The sequence below is a fragment of the Strix uralensis genome, chromosome 6 (genome assembly GCF_047716275.1).
Source record: "Strix uralensis isolate ZFMK-TIS-50842 chromosome 6, bStrUra1, whole genome shotgun sequence".
Taxonomy (NCBI): Eukaryota; Metazoa; Chordata; class Aves; order Strigiformes; family Strigidae; genus Strix; species Strix uralensis.
The window spans coordinates 15,070,455-15,091,150 of record NC_133977.1 but is presented as its reverse complement, the minus strand read 5'-3'; the positions used below and the strand labels follow the sequence as shown (position 1 = coordinate 15,091,150).

At 36.0% G+C, this 20,696-nt stretch overlaps 1 protein-coding gene across 18 annotated transcripts in view; it reads left to right on the top strand.

Annotated features, from left to right (window-relative positions):
- HYCC2 (hyccin PI4KA lipid kinase complex subunit 2) overlaps positions 1-20,696 on the top strand; it is a 61,114-nt gene that overhangs the window by 14,771 nt on the left and 25,647 nt on the right. For 11 of the 18 annotated variants that reach the window (XM_074872853.1, XM_074872867.1, XM_074872865.1 and 8 more), the window contains 4 exons: positions 11,084-11,186; positions 13,250-13,326; positions 14,405-14,506; positions 20,133-20,312. In XM_074872853.1, coding sequence (XP_074728954.1) covers positions 13,276-13,326; positions 14,405-14,506; positions 20,133-20,312 — 333 coding nt within the window. In that variant the 5' untranslated portion in view covers positions 11,084-11,186; positions 13,250-13,275. The other 7 variants (XM_074872857.1, XM_074872860.1, XM_074872863.1 and 4 more) reach the window with 5 other exon arrangements.

Genomic DNA, 20,696 nt, shown 5'->3' with positions numbered 1-20,696 from the left:
TTGCCCCAGAAAAAAAAAGACTTTAAATTTCAGATTAAAAAAACTGCAACACACAACCAAACACCGCCCCCACCAAGAAACACCCCCACATATGTTAGTGACTTAGTGCTCCTCACTATTTTAAAAAAATATAAAAAATTTACCACTTCACACTAAAATATTAACTAGTCCTTCCTTACAACTGGTCAGTCTCTCTGTTCTGTTCTAATATTGATTTAACAGTAGAAGAATAATGACTGTAAGCAATATGCATTGTGTTTAACTATTCAACATGAAGATTAATTATTAAACTCATACCAAGACAAAAGGGGAACCTGGTGTAGTTGTTGCACTAGTTTACCTTTACTAATGTTTTAATTCTCATACAGTTATTTCACAGAGAAGTAGCATATACTTTCATGTGATAGGCCACAGAATGCAAATTATAGTAAGCTGAGTTTCAGAATTTCATGAGAGCTTCTAATCAGGTGTATAAAAAGAGCTACGCTTTCTTTAGAGGCATTGCTTCTTTGCCTGTTTTCTGTGAAGGAGAGAGTCCAACAAAGGCAGTGTAATTTCTTGCTCTGGAGGAATCCCAGTGAAGTTAGTAGGGCTCGTCATGATCATCAATTTTTATAGCAGTCACCTTAATCAACCGGGTCAGCTATGTGGATAGTTGATGTTAAGGTAGCTCTTAATGGATTGTGTTGTACAGAATTAAGATGGTTAGGAACATGTATTACTTATGTGTGGAAATTCTGACTTATACAGGCTGTCTAATCTCAATATAAAATAACAGTGTTTTTCTTCTCATTTTGTGAGATTGTTCTTTCTGTTCTTAAAACCCCTTTCTAGCTTGCAGAAAACAAGTGTGAGACTGAAAATGATTGACACTGAAGTAATGTTATGATGCATGACATGGAACAAGACAAGTTATTTCCTGTAAAGTAATTGGAAGTAGGCAGATATGGTCTGAGCAGTTTTGACTGAAAGTTGAAGCAGATCTTATGTTTCTGGATTCTTGACGCTACTCTGCTTTACCTGTGAATAGCAAGCAGCCTCTGTGTGTGACTTAAGTCCTCTTCATGTTTTGTGTGCAGGGTTTAACTGCCTCATATATTCCATTAGGTCAAGCGGAAGAGATCTGTGCTGTTCTGAAGTCGTGTTGTCTTGATGAGTAGTGGTGAGATCAGTGATGTTTCATGTAACTATATTTGTTGTTCACTTTGCTTTTTAAAGTCTGGGAACTTGTATTGGAAAAGCAAGACCAGAATATCAATCAGAATTAATTTTATCCTGAAGACCATACATTTTAAATGTGAATGATGCATCTGAGTCTCACGTATGAAATTTATGGCATCTTGTAAAGAAATTGTAATGCTTATGGACCTTTAACTCTGGCATTTTGAAAGTTTATGCTGGAACTTTGTATTCTTACTGTATCATTTTAAAAAAAAATCAGCAATATGACATAATTTTAACTATAACTGACGTAAATTCAGATAAATTTGAAGATTCCACTCATTTAGGAGTTTGTAGATGTGTAAATAAGTGTATGGGTGGTGGGGGGAAATCTGTCACCTCAGCTTCATTTACTTATACTCTACTTCCTGGAGCTGAAGGCTTTACCATCTGGAAGTTGGAAAGATTAGAATGAGGGATTTCATGACTTTCAGCACGGGATCCTTTAGGTTAGATTTCTTTGGTAATATTTAGGGTAGAAGAAAGGAGGTTAGGTAAATTAATGAATGAATATGTAACCTAAATTACAGTTTGTGTGAATTACAGTTGGTAGTAGATACTGCAGTGAGAAATATGTATTGATATTTTATTGGTCTGGAATTGATAGAGGACTTCATTTTTTTTATAGCTATTTTCAAAATATAACAGACATTTATTTCTATTAAGTGACATTTTTACAGCTCAAAAATGGGAAGCTGCTTAGAATCTACAGTTTGTATTTCTAGAACTGTTTCTGCATGCATTTCTTTCCTTTTTAGGCAAGACAGTGATCTTTCTCAGCATAATGTTTGCAGTCCCATTCCAAAGTATGTGTTGAGGGTTTTTTGGTGGTGTTTTTTTGTTGTGATTTCGTTTTTTTAAAAAAAAATTTTGTCTTGGTTTTGTTCCCATAGAATTCTGTTTCAGGATTTCTCCTAGCTCGTGCCTGTGCATTTTTCATACTTAACAGTGAGCGTCCCTTAAGTGTGGTTTTGCAAGGGTTAGTTTGCTGTTAAGTTTTTTTTCTTTTCTTTTTAGGCTTCATTTTTACTATGCATTTTCTATCTTTAGTTAAGTCTTTCTAGATTTAATTTACTTCATGAACCAAAACTGTGAACCAAGAAGGTGCTTGGGAGAGGTAGGGTTACATGGAAAGTAATTTGCATGGGAGTGTTTTCGTAAGTAAAGAAATTCATGAGTTGCACACAAACTAGCATAGGAAGAGTTATTGCATATGAACTGATGCAAAGGGAGGACGAGCCTGTATTGTTTAGCGTAGGATGGGTTATCACACAGGATCCTGACAAGAGAATGTTTTAGGTTTAGTGTAGGATGACTACATGAAGTTGTTTCTAAGGAAACTGGTGCTGAGAGAATAAGGTAACATTTCTATGGCTAACCTACGTGTGCGTGTGTATATATATTTTAAAGTGCGTCGAGTCTTTATAATAGAATAGTATGTGTTTTGCTGTATTTAAGGCTACAGGATAATGTCTTTATTATATTATTGTTTCCCAAATCCTGTAATTGAAGTAGAGGAGTACCTTTTTCACATACAGAAGACAAACGTCTCCTTCCATGTTCTCAATCATCTTAGTTCTTCTCTTTTCTGCTTCATTCATTGCATGAACTCCTAAGAGAGGGGTTTAGCTACAAGTGTACAACTGTGTTTTATTCAGGTTCTTAGACTCTGTGAGGCAAACAAGACTTAAATTTCTCTCTAGTCACCTGACATCTATGTCTTTCTACAACTACTCAGTGCAATACAATGAAAACATCAGCTTTAAAATAATTTTTTAAGCTCTGTTACACAGTGTCTATTTTCAGTGTTGTATTTTCATTCACATTGCTTTAATTGTTTGTCTTCAGCAAGTTTGTATATGCAAAGTGTAGTTTCACTGTAGTAATTGTAGAAAGATAGGTTTGGCAGCTGAGCTTTCTGGTGCTTGAAAAGGCACAGAAGACAATTTAGGGCTTAAGAGGAGGGGTTTTGGAACAGATGGGCTGTGTTCTTTCTGTACCCTTCATTTGGCAGCAGCTGAAATTGGTGCAACCTTTTTGATAAGAAACAGAGCTCACTGTGCAAGTATGGTACCACGAAAATTTTCAGGAGTATTGTCAATCATCTTGGACTTCAATGAGGTAAGGCTTTCTCCCATCATTTTCACATAACTTTCTTTGTTCTGGTATCCAAAAAGACAGTTTTTTAGCCTGGTTATTACTAGTGAGTCAGAGTGGGCAGGGAAGAAATGTCTTATCCAAGTTATTTTGCATGACTAAGGCTTATTTAATAAGGCTGGCAGCCTAAATCCCACGTATAGAATACATCAGCATTTATATTTTAAAGTTGGAATGCACGTCTGTCTGCATAAGCTTGCAATTAAATTACCTAAGAACTGGAGTTGGAAGAGGGCTCTATTTCTATTAAAGAGAATGCTTGATCTGATGATTTAAATGAATAAGTGTCCAGATAATGTTTTGTTTCTCCCTGCCTTTGTCAGTTTTGTACTTTGTGGAAGTTTCTGTTTCTCTGTGCTGTGGAGCTGTATGGCAAAGAGAGTTCTGACAGAATGCTTTTGCCTCTTTCTAATGCCAGGTTGCAGTTGTAGTTCTGATTTGTTGAGGACAACAGTTTTTTAATTTATTTTTTTATGTCCTTACCAAAATGGCAGCTTATATATTGTGATAGAATAATACATTTACATAGATGGATAGAAGGGAATCACAATGATATTTGTGATATGTTTATTATAAGAAATGTATATTGTAATACATGTACTTTTAAATAAGTACAAGTAATCTACCAAAATTGAACATTCCTGAGACTGGTTTTACTTTCTCTTGGGATCAGATTAGCCTAAGAGTCAACCCCTTTTCCAGTGTGGAAATCAGATCATACCATGACTGTTTAATATAGTCTAGCATGTAACTTGACAGTAGCTGAATGAAGCTTGTATATACCTATATGCTGAGCAATTAAGGAATGAGATGCTCCTAGAAGTTTTTTGTAAAGCATATTAATTAAGTGCTAGCTTACACCATTAAGTTTTCTCCTTTACTCTTCTTGTTCTACAAAAGAAGTAATTATGTAAAACAGGTGCTATAATGTTTATCTAAAACCTCTTCTTATTGCCCTCATGATATTTTATGAGCCCTACTCTTACAGTATGAGAAACAGTATACTGTTAGCAGTCTAACATTTCTACCTTGTTACATTTTAATGTTTTATTTTGTTTTACTGTGTTACAAAAATCCATTTTATCTTCTCTACCACTTAATTTCATGTGATTCTAAGACATGGAGTTCTTTTTTCTTTGAATTTTTTAAATTATTCCTATATCCAGGTTAGAAGTTATTTTTCATTATCTTTGTCATTAACTGCCCCTTAACCACTTTTCTGCCTTGCACATACTTCTTTTTAGATTGCTTGAATCAAATGTAGGCCAGTATTTCCAATAAGAGCATATTATCAATTTTGTATGCTCTACTTACATGTTTTCTGATTTACTTTGTACCATTCCTGTGTGGTCAAACATCTTGATTTCTTTTCTGGCTGCTGATACATTGCTGAGCAGATGCTTTCATTAAGTTGTTGAATGTATTACTCAGTCTTTTTTCCATTTGGTCTTTTAAACCTCTGCATTCAGGAATAACTCATCATGAGAAGTTCAAATTGTTTTTTAATCTGTATTTGTCAGCATGTTGCCCAGTTTCCTTTCTCCAGAGTTTACCAGTATTGTTAAAATGTATGTGTGTGTGTGTGGTGGGGAAGCATGTTTCCTACGCAGTTCTGATCACCTTATCTCATGTTGTCTTTTATCTGTTCTGCTCCCCAGAGTGTTAATTATATTAAATGAAGGTGCTCTTGTTACGGAGCTATGAACATTCTGGATCAAAGGAATTGAATGTAGATTTGGTTCAGAGTATGGATGTATTCTTGATGCTTTCCATGCTACTTTTTTACAGAAGTAGCATGGAAAAATCTTTCTTTAAATACACTTCTTTCCATGGTCAGTAATGAATTATAGATATGAGAGGAGTGTGTGTGTAGCTTGGAAGAGCAAGCTATATTGATACTTGAGTTTTCTGTTCTTTTAGACCTACTTTCCGCCAGTAATGTTCTCTTGCATGAGTGGCACTGGAAAGAGATCATACAGCCTGAAGCTTTGTTCTTTTTGTTGAGACAGTCCAGGTTTTAATTGCAAAGTATTCTTGCCATAACCTTTGAGGTAAAAATATGTAATACTGATATTCATCATGCAGCTAGGACTCAATTACATTATATACATTGTGACATCTAGTATATAATGGCCAAAAAAAATTGACACATTCTTGAAGTGCATGTCCCATTCATGTGACCTCCCCCATGTATTTTGAAGCCAGTATAAAATCCTGGCTTCTTTAAAACAAACATACAAACAAAAATCCCAAATAAAATGTAAACCAACAACAAAAACCTTTGCATACTTGAATAGTCATATCTTCTTGTTGATGTTTGTCAACAATTACTCATATCTAGTTGATAACACTTTTTTTCTTTTTAATCCTCTAATAGTGGGTATAGTTGTATGGTGAGTGCTGTTGGTTCTGATTATTTACATAATCATTTTGCTGTGCAATTTGATCTTGGTTAGTGGTTTAAATGCATTCTGACTAAATACATTATTATTTTACCAGTCCGTTTTTACTCTAAAGATGAGTGAAAAATGTGCTCTCTGATGAAGGAGTTAAACCCTTTTTCATGTCTGTTACTGTAGAAGTCAAAAGTTCTTGGGCAGTTGTCCAAGTTTTAGGATTCATTATTTTGTTAGTATATTACTGTAATAAGTTTTATTTCAGACTTTGATATTTTCAAAGACAATAATACAGAGAATGGTGAATTATATGAAAGGTATCTTTAAAGTGGGAATCTATTTCTAGGTAAGCAAATGAAAGGATTGTAATTTAAACATAATCTCATGGTATTTTAGTCTGTTAGTAACTTCATTTTCATTGTCTCTGGGTTTATACATATTTTATAACTAGTCTAATCCTCCCCAAACTGTCATCGTAAGTGCACCTGAAAAGTCAAAGTTGTGAAGTGCTATCTGATATAACCCAATGAAAATTAAGTTCTTAAATGTCTAGGCAGCTCATTCGTTAGCATCAGGAGTTAACCCATGGTTTTGTACTTTTTTATTTGTGTGCATAGCATGAGCTAGGAGAGTGCTTTTGCTTGGTAAAATTCTGTTTAGAACTTGAAGTGTAATTGGCAGATGCACAATGCAAGACTGTGACTTCCTTTGAGAACAGAGTATTGTAGCTTTAATATTAAGCATAAAGATTCCAGGCCTAATGACTTAGCAGCCTTATGTCTCATATTCTGACACTTTATGCCAAACAAATAAGTTTAGGAGAAAACTTTTCTACTATTGTTTTAAGTGCTTTTTTGGGGAAGCTTTTCAGTAATTGATTTTTATATTTGATTTTAACGTTGAGTGACTGTGTTCACAACTAACTTTTCTGTTCCGTGTTTTAGTGTGAATTTAAATTTGCTTGCTTGTTCAGTATTTAAGGAATCTTAATCAGTCTATATGTAAAAATATTTTAGTATATTTAATTATTACTGTTACAAATAACTAAATTTCTGCTTGGTTATTATGGTTCCTACATATTATAAGAATCTTTGAGCCATAGTAGAAAAAAAAAATCCAGTCTGTTTAAAATAACATGAGAAGTCTATTATATTCCTTGTATTTTGTTTGCTTTGGGAGAGACGTGAACACTCTGGAAATGAAACAATACTCTTAGATCAGGCCACTTCAACTTTGAATAAATATGCACATGATTTAATGCAGTTGAACCAGTTTATTTTAGAGACACACCCACGTAGTGCTTAATATTTATTTTTGTTTCCCCAAAGGTACAGCAAACCAGGGAGTGAATGTAAGCGGGAGGTGTGATTTACAGATGCTCATGTGAAAGTCCCGGAGTATGGTCTGCATGTCAGGCTGAGACAGTCACACAGCTGTTGTGCTCATGTTCCTTTCTTGTAAAACTGGCAAAGTGCATCAGGTGCAGCCTGGCTGGTGCAGTGCAGAATGGGGCAGCGCTCCCCACTCCGAGAAGCTCCTAGGGTGCCTTGGAGGGTGGGCACAGCTGGGAGGCACAGCAACTAGACACTGCGCTAAGATGTTCACTGTGCTTTTGTGAAGTGTTCGTGTAGGGAGTCAGTACAGAGTTACCATACTGTAAATCCATGACCTGACTATCTTGCCTGTTTGTACAAGTCCTTAAAAATGTTTTTAATATCTAGACTATATAGAATATCTAGAATAATTTCAAAGGGAGAGATGATGTGTCCTAAAACCGAACTAGTAGAGTAATCCTAGCTGGAATAGGTGTGGGCTACTTCTGTATTGATACAGCAGAGCTATATGTCTACATCCTTTTTAAGCTACATGAGCAAAGCAAGCTTTAACAATTGTAAAAGTCTTCCAGGAATGATGCAAATGTAGCATTGGAGAAATGAATAGTTTGTGTTTATGTTTTTCTATAAATGCGGTACAAGATTGACATATAGATAAGGTGCTTTTCCTTCTGGGATACAGTTCATATTATTGATCTTTAATGTACACCCCGTCAAAAACATTCTGAAAGCATCAGAACAACTAGCTCTATCTATATAAGCAACCACACAAAGCTGTGTGTGGTATTTTCATTGAGTGAAAATGGATAGATCGTACAGTAGAGGTGGCCCCAGAAGATCTACAGGGTAAAGCTCTCTTTCCCCCATTCTCCTAACAAATACACAAAAGTGTATACAGTGTCCTTTTCTTCAGGGATAAATAAACACAAGATTCCTGTGGCAGATGTCCCATATTCTAATCCTTTGCATACTTTGGAAATTATCACATACAACCTTAACAAAAATTCTTCTGCTTTATCAATGTAGAGCTGTTAAAATCTTACTGTACCACATGTAAGAAAACACTGTGTGCTGGATTTTGTTTCTGGCATAGTTCTTAAAGGGCATAGCATAAGCTCTGTGCTTCAGCAGTTGTTCTCAAGATGGCTGCTTTCCTAGGCGGCAGGTATGGCTTTGGTTCTGAAGCTGACTTACTCTGGGAGAAGTCCCCAAAAAGGGCTTGCTTGAAGGTCGATGCATGGCACAAACATTGGGAGAGAAGTATGTGGGATATTGGAGGGGAAGGTTGACTTTTTTTTCATGGTAGCTAGCTTCCAGATGGGCTCAACTACAATATCGAGCTGCACCCAAATTTTGACACCAGCACAGGTTCAGTTATTAACTTTATATGAGTTGACTTGTTTGACAAAGAGCCATATGTGGACTTTCTCTAAGGTTCAATAGACTTCTGTAAGAGGAGTTAATTTCTTAATAAGGTTAGGTGTCATGCCATTATGATACTTGACATTTTTTGACTTAATGTAGTAGGAACACTGGGATTTTGATAGCGTTCACAGTAAGGCATTTGAGTCATTCTTGCAACTCTTTCTGGTTTTGTAATTTCTTTAGATATGCCATGCTAAATCCTGACTCAGGAGAATTGCTGATTCTTCAATTCATTGATTTTGCTTATTTGTAGTCTTCTTTTCTTACTCCAAACATTTTTACTGCATATGGTACTTGATAGACTTGTGTGTTTCGTTATTTCTGCAACAATTAGCTTGCTTAGTGTTCTCCTTGCAGTCTTGCTCTGAATTGTAGTGCTATAGGGCAAAGAACACTTGTTGCTACTTTAAAATACACAATAGTATTTGTTGCTCACTGTAGCTTTATCATATACATGTTTTGCTTTCCTGTTCGAGCTGTGTTGTAGTCTCATACAGGTTGCTGTTCACTGGAGTAAAGAGAAGGGGGAATTTGTTTTGGTGTGAGGGGTTTTTTTGTTTGGTTTTGGGCTCTGTTGTTTTGGTTTTTGTTAGTTTGTTTTTAAGCATAATCTTAATTGCCCCTTTGAACATTTCTCCAAGGAAATAGTCAACTTCATACAGAGTCGATGTAATTAATCTCTCACGTTCATACAGTGCTGGAGGAGAACAGCTACTTGCCTCCAGATTTCAACAGGATCTTCCAAGCTGAAGTAATCATTTTGGGGGAGAGGTGAATTTTTGGCCATGAGTTACAGCTGATGTTTGCCTCTGATTTAAGGACAGTTATTTACTGTTTTCTATGTGTAAAACAATTTGAACCCCCACACCTGATTTGTAATGTTATGCAATTTTTTTTTTTTAATTTATCTTCTACTTAAATTTAGTTCTTCAAAACCTGCAGGTTTGGTTTGTAAGCAAACTGACAAGTGAATGAAAAATTTTAAACTGTTACAGCCTGATTCTTTAACCAGGTCTGTGCACATCTGCTTATGCTTAGCCCTTTTGTGGGGAAAACTGTATAGAAATACAAATTCCCTTGTCTGATCTGCTGACATAGAAATGTGACTCTTGCTTTGGGACTAAAATAACTTGAATTCCTATCCAGGAAAAAATGATGTCTAACTTAATGCAGCTCTGGAAAGGTCTGCCTGGTGAACTTCCAGGATCTGATATCTTTGGTTTTGACCCTAGGGATAGCAGGTTAGGTACAACTGAACCTCTAGGTAGCAAGTGTAATAACTTAGAGCTAGTTGGGACCCCATGATGTTTCTAGAGAGTAGTGTATATCAGATATCATGTCTGGATGTAAAGGTTGTTTGTAGCATGTTGTAAAACTTGGGAAGCTTCTAGGAGTCCTGAATCGAGTCTTATAGACCTGATACTCTGTCTTCAAAATGCGTGCCTGATAATTACAAAAAACAGTTGGTAAGAAGTTAAATACATATATATTTGTCTTTCAGGTCCCTCTGTGTGCTTAAAAATCTGTATGTATCAGCTACGCTGTGCCTGTGGGGTAGAGATTTGTTTGTTTTTCTTCAACCTCCTCATAAATATTGTCAGGGAAAGAAGAAAAGGATTTGAATTTCATTCAGAAGTGTATTATCTAAGATTTTTGCAAGGAATTGCATTTTTTAAAAGAGTAGTTGATTTTAGAAAATTTGTAGAGAACATTGGTTTGTGCATACTGTCTTGTGATGAAAGCTTTCACTTGTAGTGTAGCCTGAAAAGGATGGTACCTCCTGTTAGCCTATCTCTAAACAGCACAGAGGTGATAAAAAAAAAGGGGGGACACACCTTCTAATAATTCAGTAGTTTGGGAAAGTAATTAATTGAATAAGCAGTGTGGAATGGAATACACCCATTGTTTGTATACTTCAGTTTCCTATTAGTGGTCTCCAGATACTGAAATCCTTGAATTTAGCTGGAGGAGCTCATTTGTGTGTTGTTTACCTCATGCTCAGCATGAAGGCATCCTGTAGTGAAAGGTGAACTTCAGTGTATTACATGATTTTTGCAATGCCATTGAAATTTTGGCTCTGTGAGGAATATGTATTAATAACAGTGATAGTAAGGAAGTCTTTAACGTATTCCATTTAAGAGGTGTATGTCCTCCAAAGTCAAGGTATTGATTCAGCTCACATTTATAAAAGTATTAGTCTTTTCTTTCATCTTGCATCTTTCTTGCACTGTTCTTCCTAAGAAATAGTGCTTCAACTTTCCTTTCTAGTGTGCTCGTAGTACTGTGCACCACGAATATGTAAGGGTTTTCCACATAGGTGACAAAGCCTTTTTTTGGATGAAGGCAATTCCTCCTTCTTCCCCCTGCTAAAATGCTGAGCAGTGTTTTGTTTTGTTTAATGGCAAATTGCTTTGTAACAGAAGGACCCAGATACACTTCAGTGGATTTGATAAACTTTGATTTATAAAGTCAAAAAATATATACATTACTGTTTTCTTTACTATATTTCTCCTCATTTTGTGATCATTGGAGTTTCTTTTCACCTTTCAGAAAACGGGGCAGTACTTGAAGGCTTGACAAATGCATCCCAGGTTGAAAAACTGCTGCATTCCTCCTCCTCTTCCTCCATTAGAAAATTGACTTCGTTAAAGAGGTAAAGTTGAATGTTGCACTTCCTGTAGAAACTTTTTTCCAGGCAAAGTGAACTAAACCTCAACTTTTTTGTAGTGTGTTCTGTGGTGGTTTAAATTAACTTATATACAGTCTCACTCTGACTGATACCTCTTTCCCTATTTGTTGAAAAGGATGTATTTGGAAACCTTTGCAGAGAACTATTTAGTTCTGTTGTGTTATTTTATAGAATTATTTGTCAGCACTTCTGCTGAAGTAAGTCATCCAAGTGTTACTTGAATTTAAATTAATCTAATGTTATTTCTGAATGTGATATCTTTTAGGATATTTAAACACACTTTAGAAATCTGAGGCAGTTCATCTCTGAACGACTTGCTGCCAAGGGCCATGCAAAATGCTAGAGGTAGCCCTCTTCATACAAAGGTGCCAACATTGAACTTACAGCTTCCTAACACAGTTTTTATATCTTATTTCACTTCATTTTTCATTTAACAAATACTGATCTGTTCTTAAATACAGTCTTGCTCAAAGCCCCATCCGATGTGGCCTTGAACACTTCCAGGGAGGGGGCATCCACAGTTTCCCTGGGCAGCCTGTTCCAGTGTCTCACCACCCTCACAGTAAAGAATTTCTTCCTTACATCTAATCTAAATGTACTGTCTTTCAGTTTAAAACTGTTACGCCTTGTCCCGTCACTACACTCCCTGATGCAGAGTCCCTCCCCATCTATCCTGTAGCCCCTTTAAGTGCTGGAAGGCCTCTGTAAGGTCTCCCTGGAGCCTTCTCTTCTCTGGGCTGAACAACCCCAACTCTCTCAGCCTGTCCTCACAGGGGAGGTGCTCCAGCCCCCTGATCATCTTCATGGCTTCCTCTGGACCCACTCAAGCAGGTCCATGTCCTTCTTATGTTGGGGGCCCCAGAGCTGGACACAGCACTGCAGGTGGGGTCTCACAAGAGTGTAGTAGAGGGGAGGAATCCCCTCCCTCGACCTGCTGGCCACACTTCTCTTGATGCAGCCCAGGACACGGTTGTCTTTCTGGGCTGTGAGCGCACATTACTGGCTCACAGTCAGTTTTCCATCCACTAGTACCCCCAAGTCCTCCTCAGAGCTGCTCTCAATCCACTCCTCGTCCAGCCTGTATTTGTGCTTGGGATTGCCCCGACCCATGTGCAGGACCTTGCCCTTGGCCTTGTTGAACTTCATGAGGTTTGCACGGTCCCACCTCTCCAGCCTGTCCAGGTCCCTCTGGCTGGCACATCCCTTCCCTCCCGCGTGTCGACCGCACCACACAGCTTGGTGTTGTCAACAAACTTGCGATTTTGTGACTTGTGAGGTCATGCAGAAAGACAAAATAACCGTTGTTGCTTAGACCTATTTAAACATCAAGCAAAGGTGTCTAATGATGCTTTGTGTTTTAAACATCCTTGCTGTTGCCTTGAGAATTAAATTTATGAGAATTCAAAAGATGTTAGGATAGGACTGTTGCATATTAAATGGAAAATAAGAACAGCAGTTGTCCTTGCAAGTTTACTTTTTTTTGTTTCTGAGAATTCCAACATACTTTTAGGAGAGCTAAATCTTGCCGTTTGAACAAGAAGCCTCAAAATTCTGAAAGAATAAAGTTTAAGGAGGAAAGTTCTGCTACTAGGATTTCTAATAACTGGTTTTATGAAACTGCTTTACTTTGAGCTGTATCTAGAACTGTGATTACAATCTCTCTCATAATTTGTTCCATGATGCTCTTCACTTTGTTCCACTTGTCTTTTCTTTGTACTATATTTGGTAAGGGAGCAAGAATGGGATGATGTGTTTGTCTTAAATAATGTACATTTTGGCCTGAAGCACTGAATCCTTCTTTTTCCTCCTCCCCCATTGATGTGCAGTATTTATGACTGAAAGTCTGAAGAGAACAGTTTAATCATTGTTAGAAAATCAGACCAGTTGTCTAAAATGTGACTTTTCCTATTGTTTGATATTATATAATTCCATTGGAAATATGTTAACAGCTTTTTATTGGGGTAGGATTTTACAAAACTAAGTATTGCTGCCAGAACTCTTACTTAATTTCTTTTTTCCTTCTGAAGGTGAGAGAAGCAAAAGTAGTAAGAAAATGCTGGGATCAGAACGAGGTGTCGTGGAAGAATGGCTGTCAGAATTCAAGGTAAGCTGAGAGGATGAATGATAGCTATACCATTGGCTTTGTGCCACAGAGCATTGATTTTTTTTTTTTTTTAAAATAACTCATAATTAACATTTTAAAGATGTATTACTTGATCTTTCAACTACTTCTAATGCATAAAGCATGCAAAGGTCCATGTAAATGAGTCAGCTGGTATGTAATATGCAATTAATAGTTCTAATAGTAGCTTATTTTTATTGTTTATTATTGTAGAGCAGAACACTGCTATAGCAATGTGGGGTCTTTTAAAGCATATGTTTCTGTGTAGATCAAGCTGATAGAATTTAACTAACAGCCCACTAACTCTGCCCAAATTTCTAATCGAGCAACTTCTTTATTTTTAAAATGTTGGTAGAAATGTTTGGAATTTAAGAAGTGTTAACAGTATTTGGCTGGTTTTTTTCCTATGGTCTGCATAAAATTAATTGTTTTGTCATGAAAAATCTGAAGTACTTTTAAGATATTTTGCATATTGATAATTATGCTGAGTGAAATACATGATAATGCATAAACAAAAAACCTGGATTTTATGACTGATACGAAACAAATCTGTTGGTTAAATTAAGAATTAGTAATTTCTCACATCATTGACAATACACAGTAAGTCATTATGTGTTGTTGCTGGAAATTTGTTGAGGAGCCAAGGACACAAAATCCACAGATGTGGTTGCTTAGTGGGACTTGAGGCTGTCACTTCTTATTCTAGATTATCCACATTTATTAAATAATTTGAGTCGATTTGATAAAGACTTTGAAAAGTGCCTGTTAAATACAGAATATCAAGAAAGAGTCCTTATATCAAGCTGGAGCAAATGATTTTATGAAAGATAAATCTGAAACTGCTTTTGGATTTAACCCTGAAAGTTGGTATGTCCTCCCCGATGCTATTCATATGCAGAACTTGTATAGAATGAACTAGGTTACAAGTCTGAAAACTTCCTGAACTTCCAGAATTTTTCTTGATGTTGGGATGAGACTGAAGTCTTTTGTGAAGATCTTTAATACCTGGAAGCATTGATTTGTCAGAGTAACACTGATCGGGTTTTTTTTTTTGCTTTAGGCATTACCTGAAACACAAATTTCCAGCTATGCAGCTACATTGCACCGAAAAAAGCCACTGGTACCAGCTCTTTATAAGGTCATTCAAGACCCAAATAATGAGGTAGGAGACTTTAAAAAAGATTTTTGTTCACTTTGTTATATCTTCCACCTCTACAACTAAAGCTAGAGTAATTGAGAAGTGGAGATGGAGAGGAAGATTGTTTGATTCTTCTTTCTAATGTAGTCTAATGTGTATCATCTCTATTTTAACTCCTCTTACTTTAACACCTTTTTGGTAAGACACAACCTCATCTGCTCCCAAAAATACAGTTTAGGCTGTCTGCTAGATTTTACTTGCCACAACTGACTGCTACTCTTGATTTGGCATGAGTTTGTTTGTGTGGTTTTTTTTCCCAGAAATCACCTTTCAGTCATAACAGAGACAAAGTAGGCCTTGCAGTGAAACTCAGTAAGACCAATGTGCTTCTTACCTGGTGGCTTATTACAGTGGATGATGGAATCAATTTATTAAATCCTATTAAATGAACCAGATCTTCTTTTGCTTATAGTAGTATGATGTTTGTGTAATTTGATTTACACTGCTGCAAACAAGAGCAGAACCAGGGCCCCAAAAATATAAATATACACAATGAAAACTTAGCTTACCCTTGTACATAATTCATTTTGCAAATTATGCTAAACTGAGCTTTCTACTCCATTGGCTTCTGCTATAAGCATTTCTGGGAAAGTGTGTGAAATATAACTTCTGAATAAATTGTGCAAGCATACCATTCTCTGTTGTGTAAACTAGTTAAATGCTTCAAAATATTTGTTTTATCATCTGTGATTTCCTGTATATTTATAAATTAAATGGCAAGTGTACGCAGGAAAGAAGTTCTTTATTTTCCTAAGCACAGCTCAGCTGCTTTTGGAAGTTGAATGCTTGATTGAACTTAAAGAAGATTGCATAATGGTCATGCAATAAAAAAAAAGCTTCATAGCTGTCAACTTCGTTTCAGTGTTACAAATAACTTGCATAGTGACCTTTTTCTTTTGTACTGAAACTACCCTTACTCTCCAGCCTGAAGCCACCATTGTTGTCTTTTAATATATATGTATTTGTGTGTGTGCATACTTCTGAAAATGTAAAAGCTTTCCATTGCTTTGAGAATAAGCATTTGATTTTTTTTTTTAATGATGCAAAGAACCAGATTTGCAAAAAGAGTATCTTCTTAAGGGTGTGACAGTAATCTGATTGCACACTGATGCAATAAAAATTGTCAAATATTACTCTTTGGAACTGCTCTTTCTGTTTGGGCCTGATTTTCTGATATCAGGTATAACATAAGCAATCCCAGACTCAAAGACGACTAACTTCAGGTTGTGCTTGTTAAGGCAGTATGTATTTCCTTGTTGCACTTCTTCCAGACTTACTTGTGTGTGAGGAGTATAACCATAGTAAATTAATTACTTTGCATAATTCTGTGGTAATATTTGGCTTTAAGTGAGGGTTTTCTTAAATATGCCTTGTAGGGCATTATTTGTTAGAAGGATAACTGCTTACGAAGGTAAAGCTTATGTGGTAGACTATTATAAAAATGTACTTGCTGGATTCTTAAACTTGAGGGACAAGTAACTTTTTTAGTACAACTTAATCATAAAGCTGACCTATTTTTAAAACTTCCTGAAAGGAGCAAACTCTTTAGGGCAAACATGAATTTTTCTAGAATCACATAATTCTAGCTTGGTAAGACCAGGATTATTAATTTAACATGGAACCAGCATGTTTAGGAACCAAAACAACCAACCAAGGTGTTTCTCTTTTTTGACAGCTGTCTATCAATTTGAGAGCTATCAAATGAAGACAAGCATACTGTCAAGTTAAATACAGTTGTTACTGTTTACCTTTTAAGAAATTCTCTGGTTTTTTGGTTTGGTTTGTTTTTTTTTCCCAATATAGAGAAGATGATGAATGGAACAGAAAGTTCCAATGTGGGCTATTTAGGTTTAACTTGGAAAGCTCAGCCTTGAAACAAAATCAGATCACCTTTGCAATGGCAAGCACCTCCCAGACCCAGTACTCTTAAAATAATAACTAATTTTACCTATTATGTTATAGTTAAGCCTAAGATGAGCACATTATTTTTCTACCAAAACTGAATTCTTCAAAAAGGCAAGCATTTCCAATCTGTCATGCATTTTATAATACATTCTATTTAACTTCAAGTTATGGCTCTTAAGATTTGGCAAACTTGTAAAATAAGCCAAACTAAAGCTATTCATCAGCTTCCTTAAAGCATGACTGGTCTGCATCTCTGTGAGGTGTAAAAATGAAGTCAGTAAATCATGTCATTGTCACCTACTGTATATTTAAGCCAGTAAAAATTCCGTTTGTAATTGTTATGCTAGTTGCTGTTTATGCTAATAGGAAAGCTCTTTTAATATGAGTTTTTAGATTGTCAGAAAAGAGATACGGTTATAAGAGACTTTTTTACTTTGGATTTTTTAGCTGACTGCTCCACTACTCAGTTTCCTTTGACTTTGGACTGAAAGATCTTCAGAATTAAAAAAGTGTGTGCCAGTTCATGTATACACCAACTACTGGTGACAAAAGCTCCATTTCCTCTGTTTAACTGGTGTCTACTCAATATTTATATTCAGAGAATTAATTGGAAGAGGCTGGTTCTCTGAAAAACCAGATAATTAGGATGCAAGGAAGACATTTGTTCTTTCTTAGTGTCAAGTTTTGTGTTTCTGGGTGGGAGACAATCATACTGTACTTTGATAGGAAAAACATGGGTGTTTGTGGCTTTCAAAATATTTGTGTTGTAGTGTCTTTGTGATGGCAGCTTTTTTCTTGTGGTCTTAAAGCTCTGAACACACCAAAAATGCTATAGTAGTTGCTACAAACAACATTCAAGTCTTCACCTAAGTAATCTGCAGTTGTTAAACCTTTTGAACAACTAATATGACAGCTACTAGAAATGAAGAGTATTTACAGGCTTGCAGCACCAGTGACTAGATATTGCTTGTATCTTTCCAGGGAGCATGGTTTCAATTAAAGGACTAATTTTATAGAATTTTCATTTGAAAGAGAGTAGAATAAACTCAGTAACTGCTCTCGTTGAGTCTCATTTAACTTTAGCTAAAGGAAATTATTCTTTTCCACTTTTAATGGGACTTGGGTTAGACTGGTTAATTTCAAATAGGAAACAGCTTCGGGCTGCTGTCCTCTCTAATAGAAGTACTGTTTATAGCAATGCTGCTGTACGTACCTGGTTTCTGATAATATTTGTTTAGCTTTTCTTGTACCTGTTATCTCCTTGCAGATATGCTTGTGTTTATTGTTTCCAGAGATTTCTTGTTCTTTATGCTAGCTGTTTGCTTATATTTTCTTTTAAAGGAAACCTACAAAATTTTTTTCAGTGATCTCTGAATTACTTGTTAACAACTTTTTTTTTTATTTATTTGAACCTCTGAAATGTGCTAGGCCTTTCATAAAACAAGGATACGGTTCTGTCTCTGAGGATTTGAACGTTTACTGTAACAGATGGTTTTAATAATTAGTGTCACTTTTGGGTAGGAGTTTTCTACTAAGTAAATACTAAGAAAGAATATGCATCTTTTGAACATAAAGTACTATATATGTATGAAATACTGGAATAAATATACTAGATATAATATGCTCAACTTGATAGAGAAAGCCCTAGCATTGCTTTATTAAAATGGTTGCAATGGAAGCGTTATGGGCTTCTAATTTCATTTAGATCTCAAACCAAAAGTTAAACGGTGAGGTATTTTACACATGGCTTGTAAAAAATCTCTGTGCTCCAAATGACTGGACTCATTTTGTATCAACACTGTCAGTGTCAGCTTTCTTCCCTCCCTCTCCTTATGGAGTCTCTCTTTGCTTCTGTTATAAAAACAGGATTTTAGCTTGGAGTAACTAGGCTGTCAATCAGAAGCCTTGTTACACAAGGTACTTATATCAGAGACTTGTATAAGAAGATATTTGTCCGATAGTAAAGTTTTATTTTACGTAGATGTCATGTTATGACTTTTGTCATCAGTGGTTTAAAAATGGTATGCTTTATTGACCAGAATACCGTGTGTTAGAAATGAAACTAATGTGTTCACCCTTTCTTGGGTGATGCTCTGTTAAGGCAGCTATCTTGATAGAAAATTGTCAAATTTATGTTTCATGTTTGTTGATATACCAGAGTAAAATATCTTAAGTCTAAATATGTGTATGTGAAGTTGTACAGTCATACAGATTTATGGCACTGCACATTCAAACTAATCACTTGTAGAAGTGTCTGTCCCTCTGCTGATAGCAAGGGATTTTTTCAAAGTTTTCTAAGAGGATGGATGGTTCACAACAAACCACAGAAGTACATCTTCATACAGCATAGCAAAAGAATGACAGTGTATTATACAGGAAATTCTGGGTACTAGGATTTTGTTGAATAGACAAATTAATGAAAGAAGAATGTATCAAAGTCCATGAAACGTACTGCTGATGCTTGGAAAGTCCTATGGTGCATACCCCTGGGAGTGAGAGTGTGTACTGGAAGAGGAGTCATATATGCTGTATCTGATCTTCTGTTCTGCACTGGGTATTTCCTACATATGCCCTTTTGTCTCACCAGTACAGCTGCTATTGTGTTGCTCAAATTTAGGGGTTTTATTCCTCAAAAAAAAAAAAAGTATAATTTAATGTTTAATATTATTGTGTATGTATGTATATGAGAGGTGCATAAAGCATGTATGGTTAGAAGGAAGACTTTTTTGAGATTCTGACCTCTGTTTTCTGCCTCTGTAACTCCTCTATATGGACAGTTTAGGTTACAAGGTTACATGGATGCCTCTGTCTTTTTGGACGTTGAATCCCATGAGTCTTTTCCTTAGATCAGATTATCCCATTTTTTAGAATGTAATACTAGATATTGGTCAGAGACCTTCTCAAAACTCCTCTTGGAATATTTTTTTGGGGGTAGTTTTTGACTGTGGTATTAAAAACTTGATTAGTAATGGGAAAGGGGGAGACAGCTTTACGTGGTTCTTTTTTTTTTCCTCTTCATTAACAGTTCTGTGGGTGCATCTTAACTATTGGTTTGACATTGTAGACTCCTAAAATGGCAGGGTTTTTCTTGTACTTATCACACTGACTTGATAAGGGCCTTTTTTGATTCTTGTACTGAAATCAGGACAGCTCAAGATGGAAAAATCAGTTTGCATTGTAATGAACAAATGCACACTTGTTGGGTTTGAAACTAAAAAGCTGTAGCTAAGAAATTAGTTCATATTTCTGTCAATAGACTTCTCATTAGCTGCTGTCATTAGCAGCTAATCTTTAACCTTTGTACTTTTATAAACCTTACAACTGCACCATTAAAGTTTTATGGTGCACATAGTTCAAGCCATGTGTCTGTCACATGCCTTAAATTAGTACCTCTCATTAGTAAATCTCATGCTGACAGCCCTAGAGAATAATGTTCTCAAAACACAAGATGGTAGTGGTTGTAAGGCCACATTTCCCAATACTGCATACCAGTTCTCAGATCTGTCCTTATAAATCTCCTTAAAAGGAATGCAGATACATTTTGGTTCATTCACTTACTTGCCATCAAGGTGTGTCATTTTACTGGCTGCAGTGATTATGTGATATAGCCCCTATATGTGCTATTTCTTTCACCCTTATTAGAGAAATCTAACAGTAATTCATTAGCCTTTTTGCCTTTCCACAGCTCCTGGAGCCTGTTTGCCATCAGCTCTTTGAACTTTATCGTAGTTCTGAAGTTCGGCTCAAGAGATTCACACTGCAATTTTTGCCAGAGTTGATCTGGGTATATCTGCGTCTTACTGCCAGCCGGGATAGGCAGAGTAATGGTTGCATTGAAGCACTGCTGCTTGGCATTTACAACTTGGTAAGTGAGATAAGTGGGAATGGCTGAGGAAAGCTTTGATCGGAGGTTTTGTGTCACTGACCACTACAAATAAAGTAAATTATTGGAACAACATATTTAAAATTATAATACACTTACATGAAAACATATTTAAGCTGGAGAAAAGCATAATGTAATGAAGGCTTAATAAGAATGTGCCTGCAAAAATAGATTTTTTTTTTTTATCGTAATCTTTTTTGGACAAACAACTAAAAAGGATCATCTCATCTCATGGGCTGTCTTGAACTGTTGCATACTTGTGTTTGTAAGGAAATTAAGTAGCCCTCCTTAATGTTGAAAAATATGGCTTTGTATGGAAATAATTGTCAGGCCAATAGGCTTGGTCAGTCTTCATGTGTCACTTCC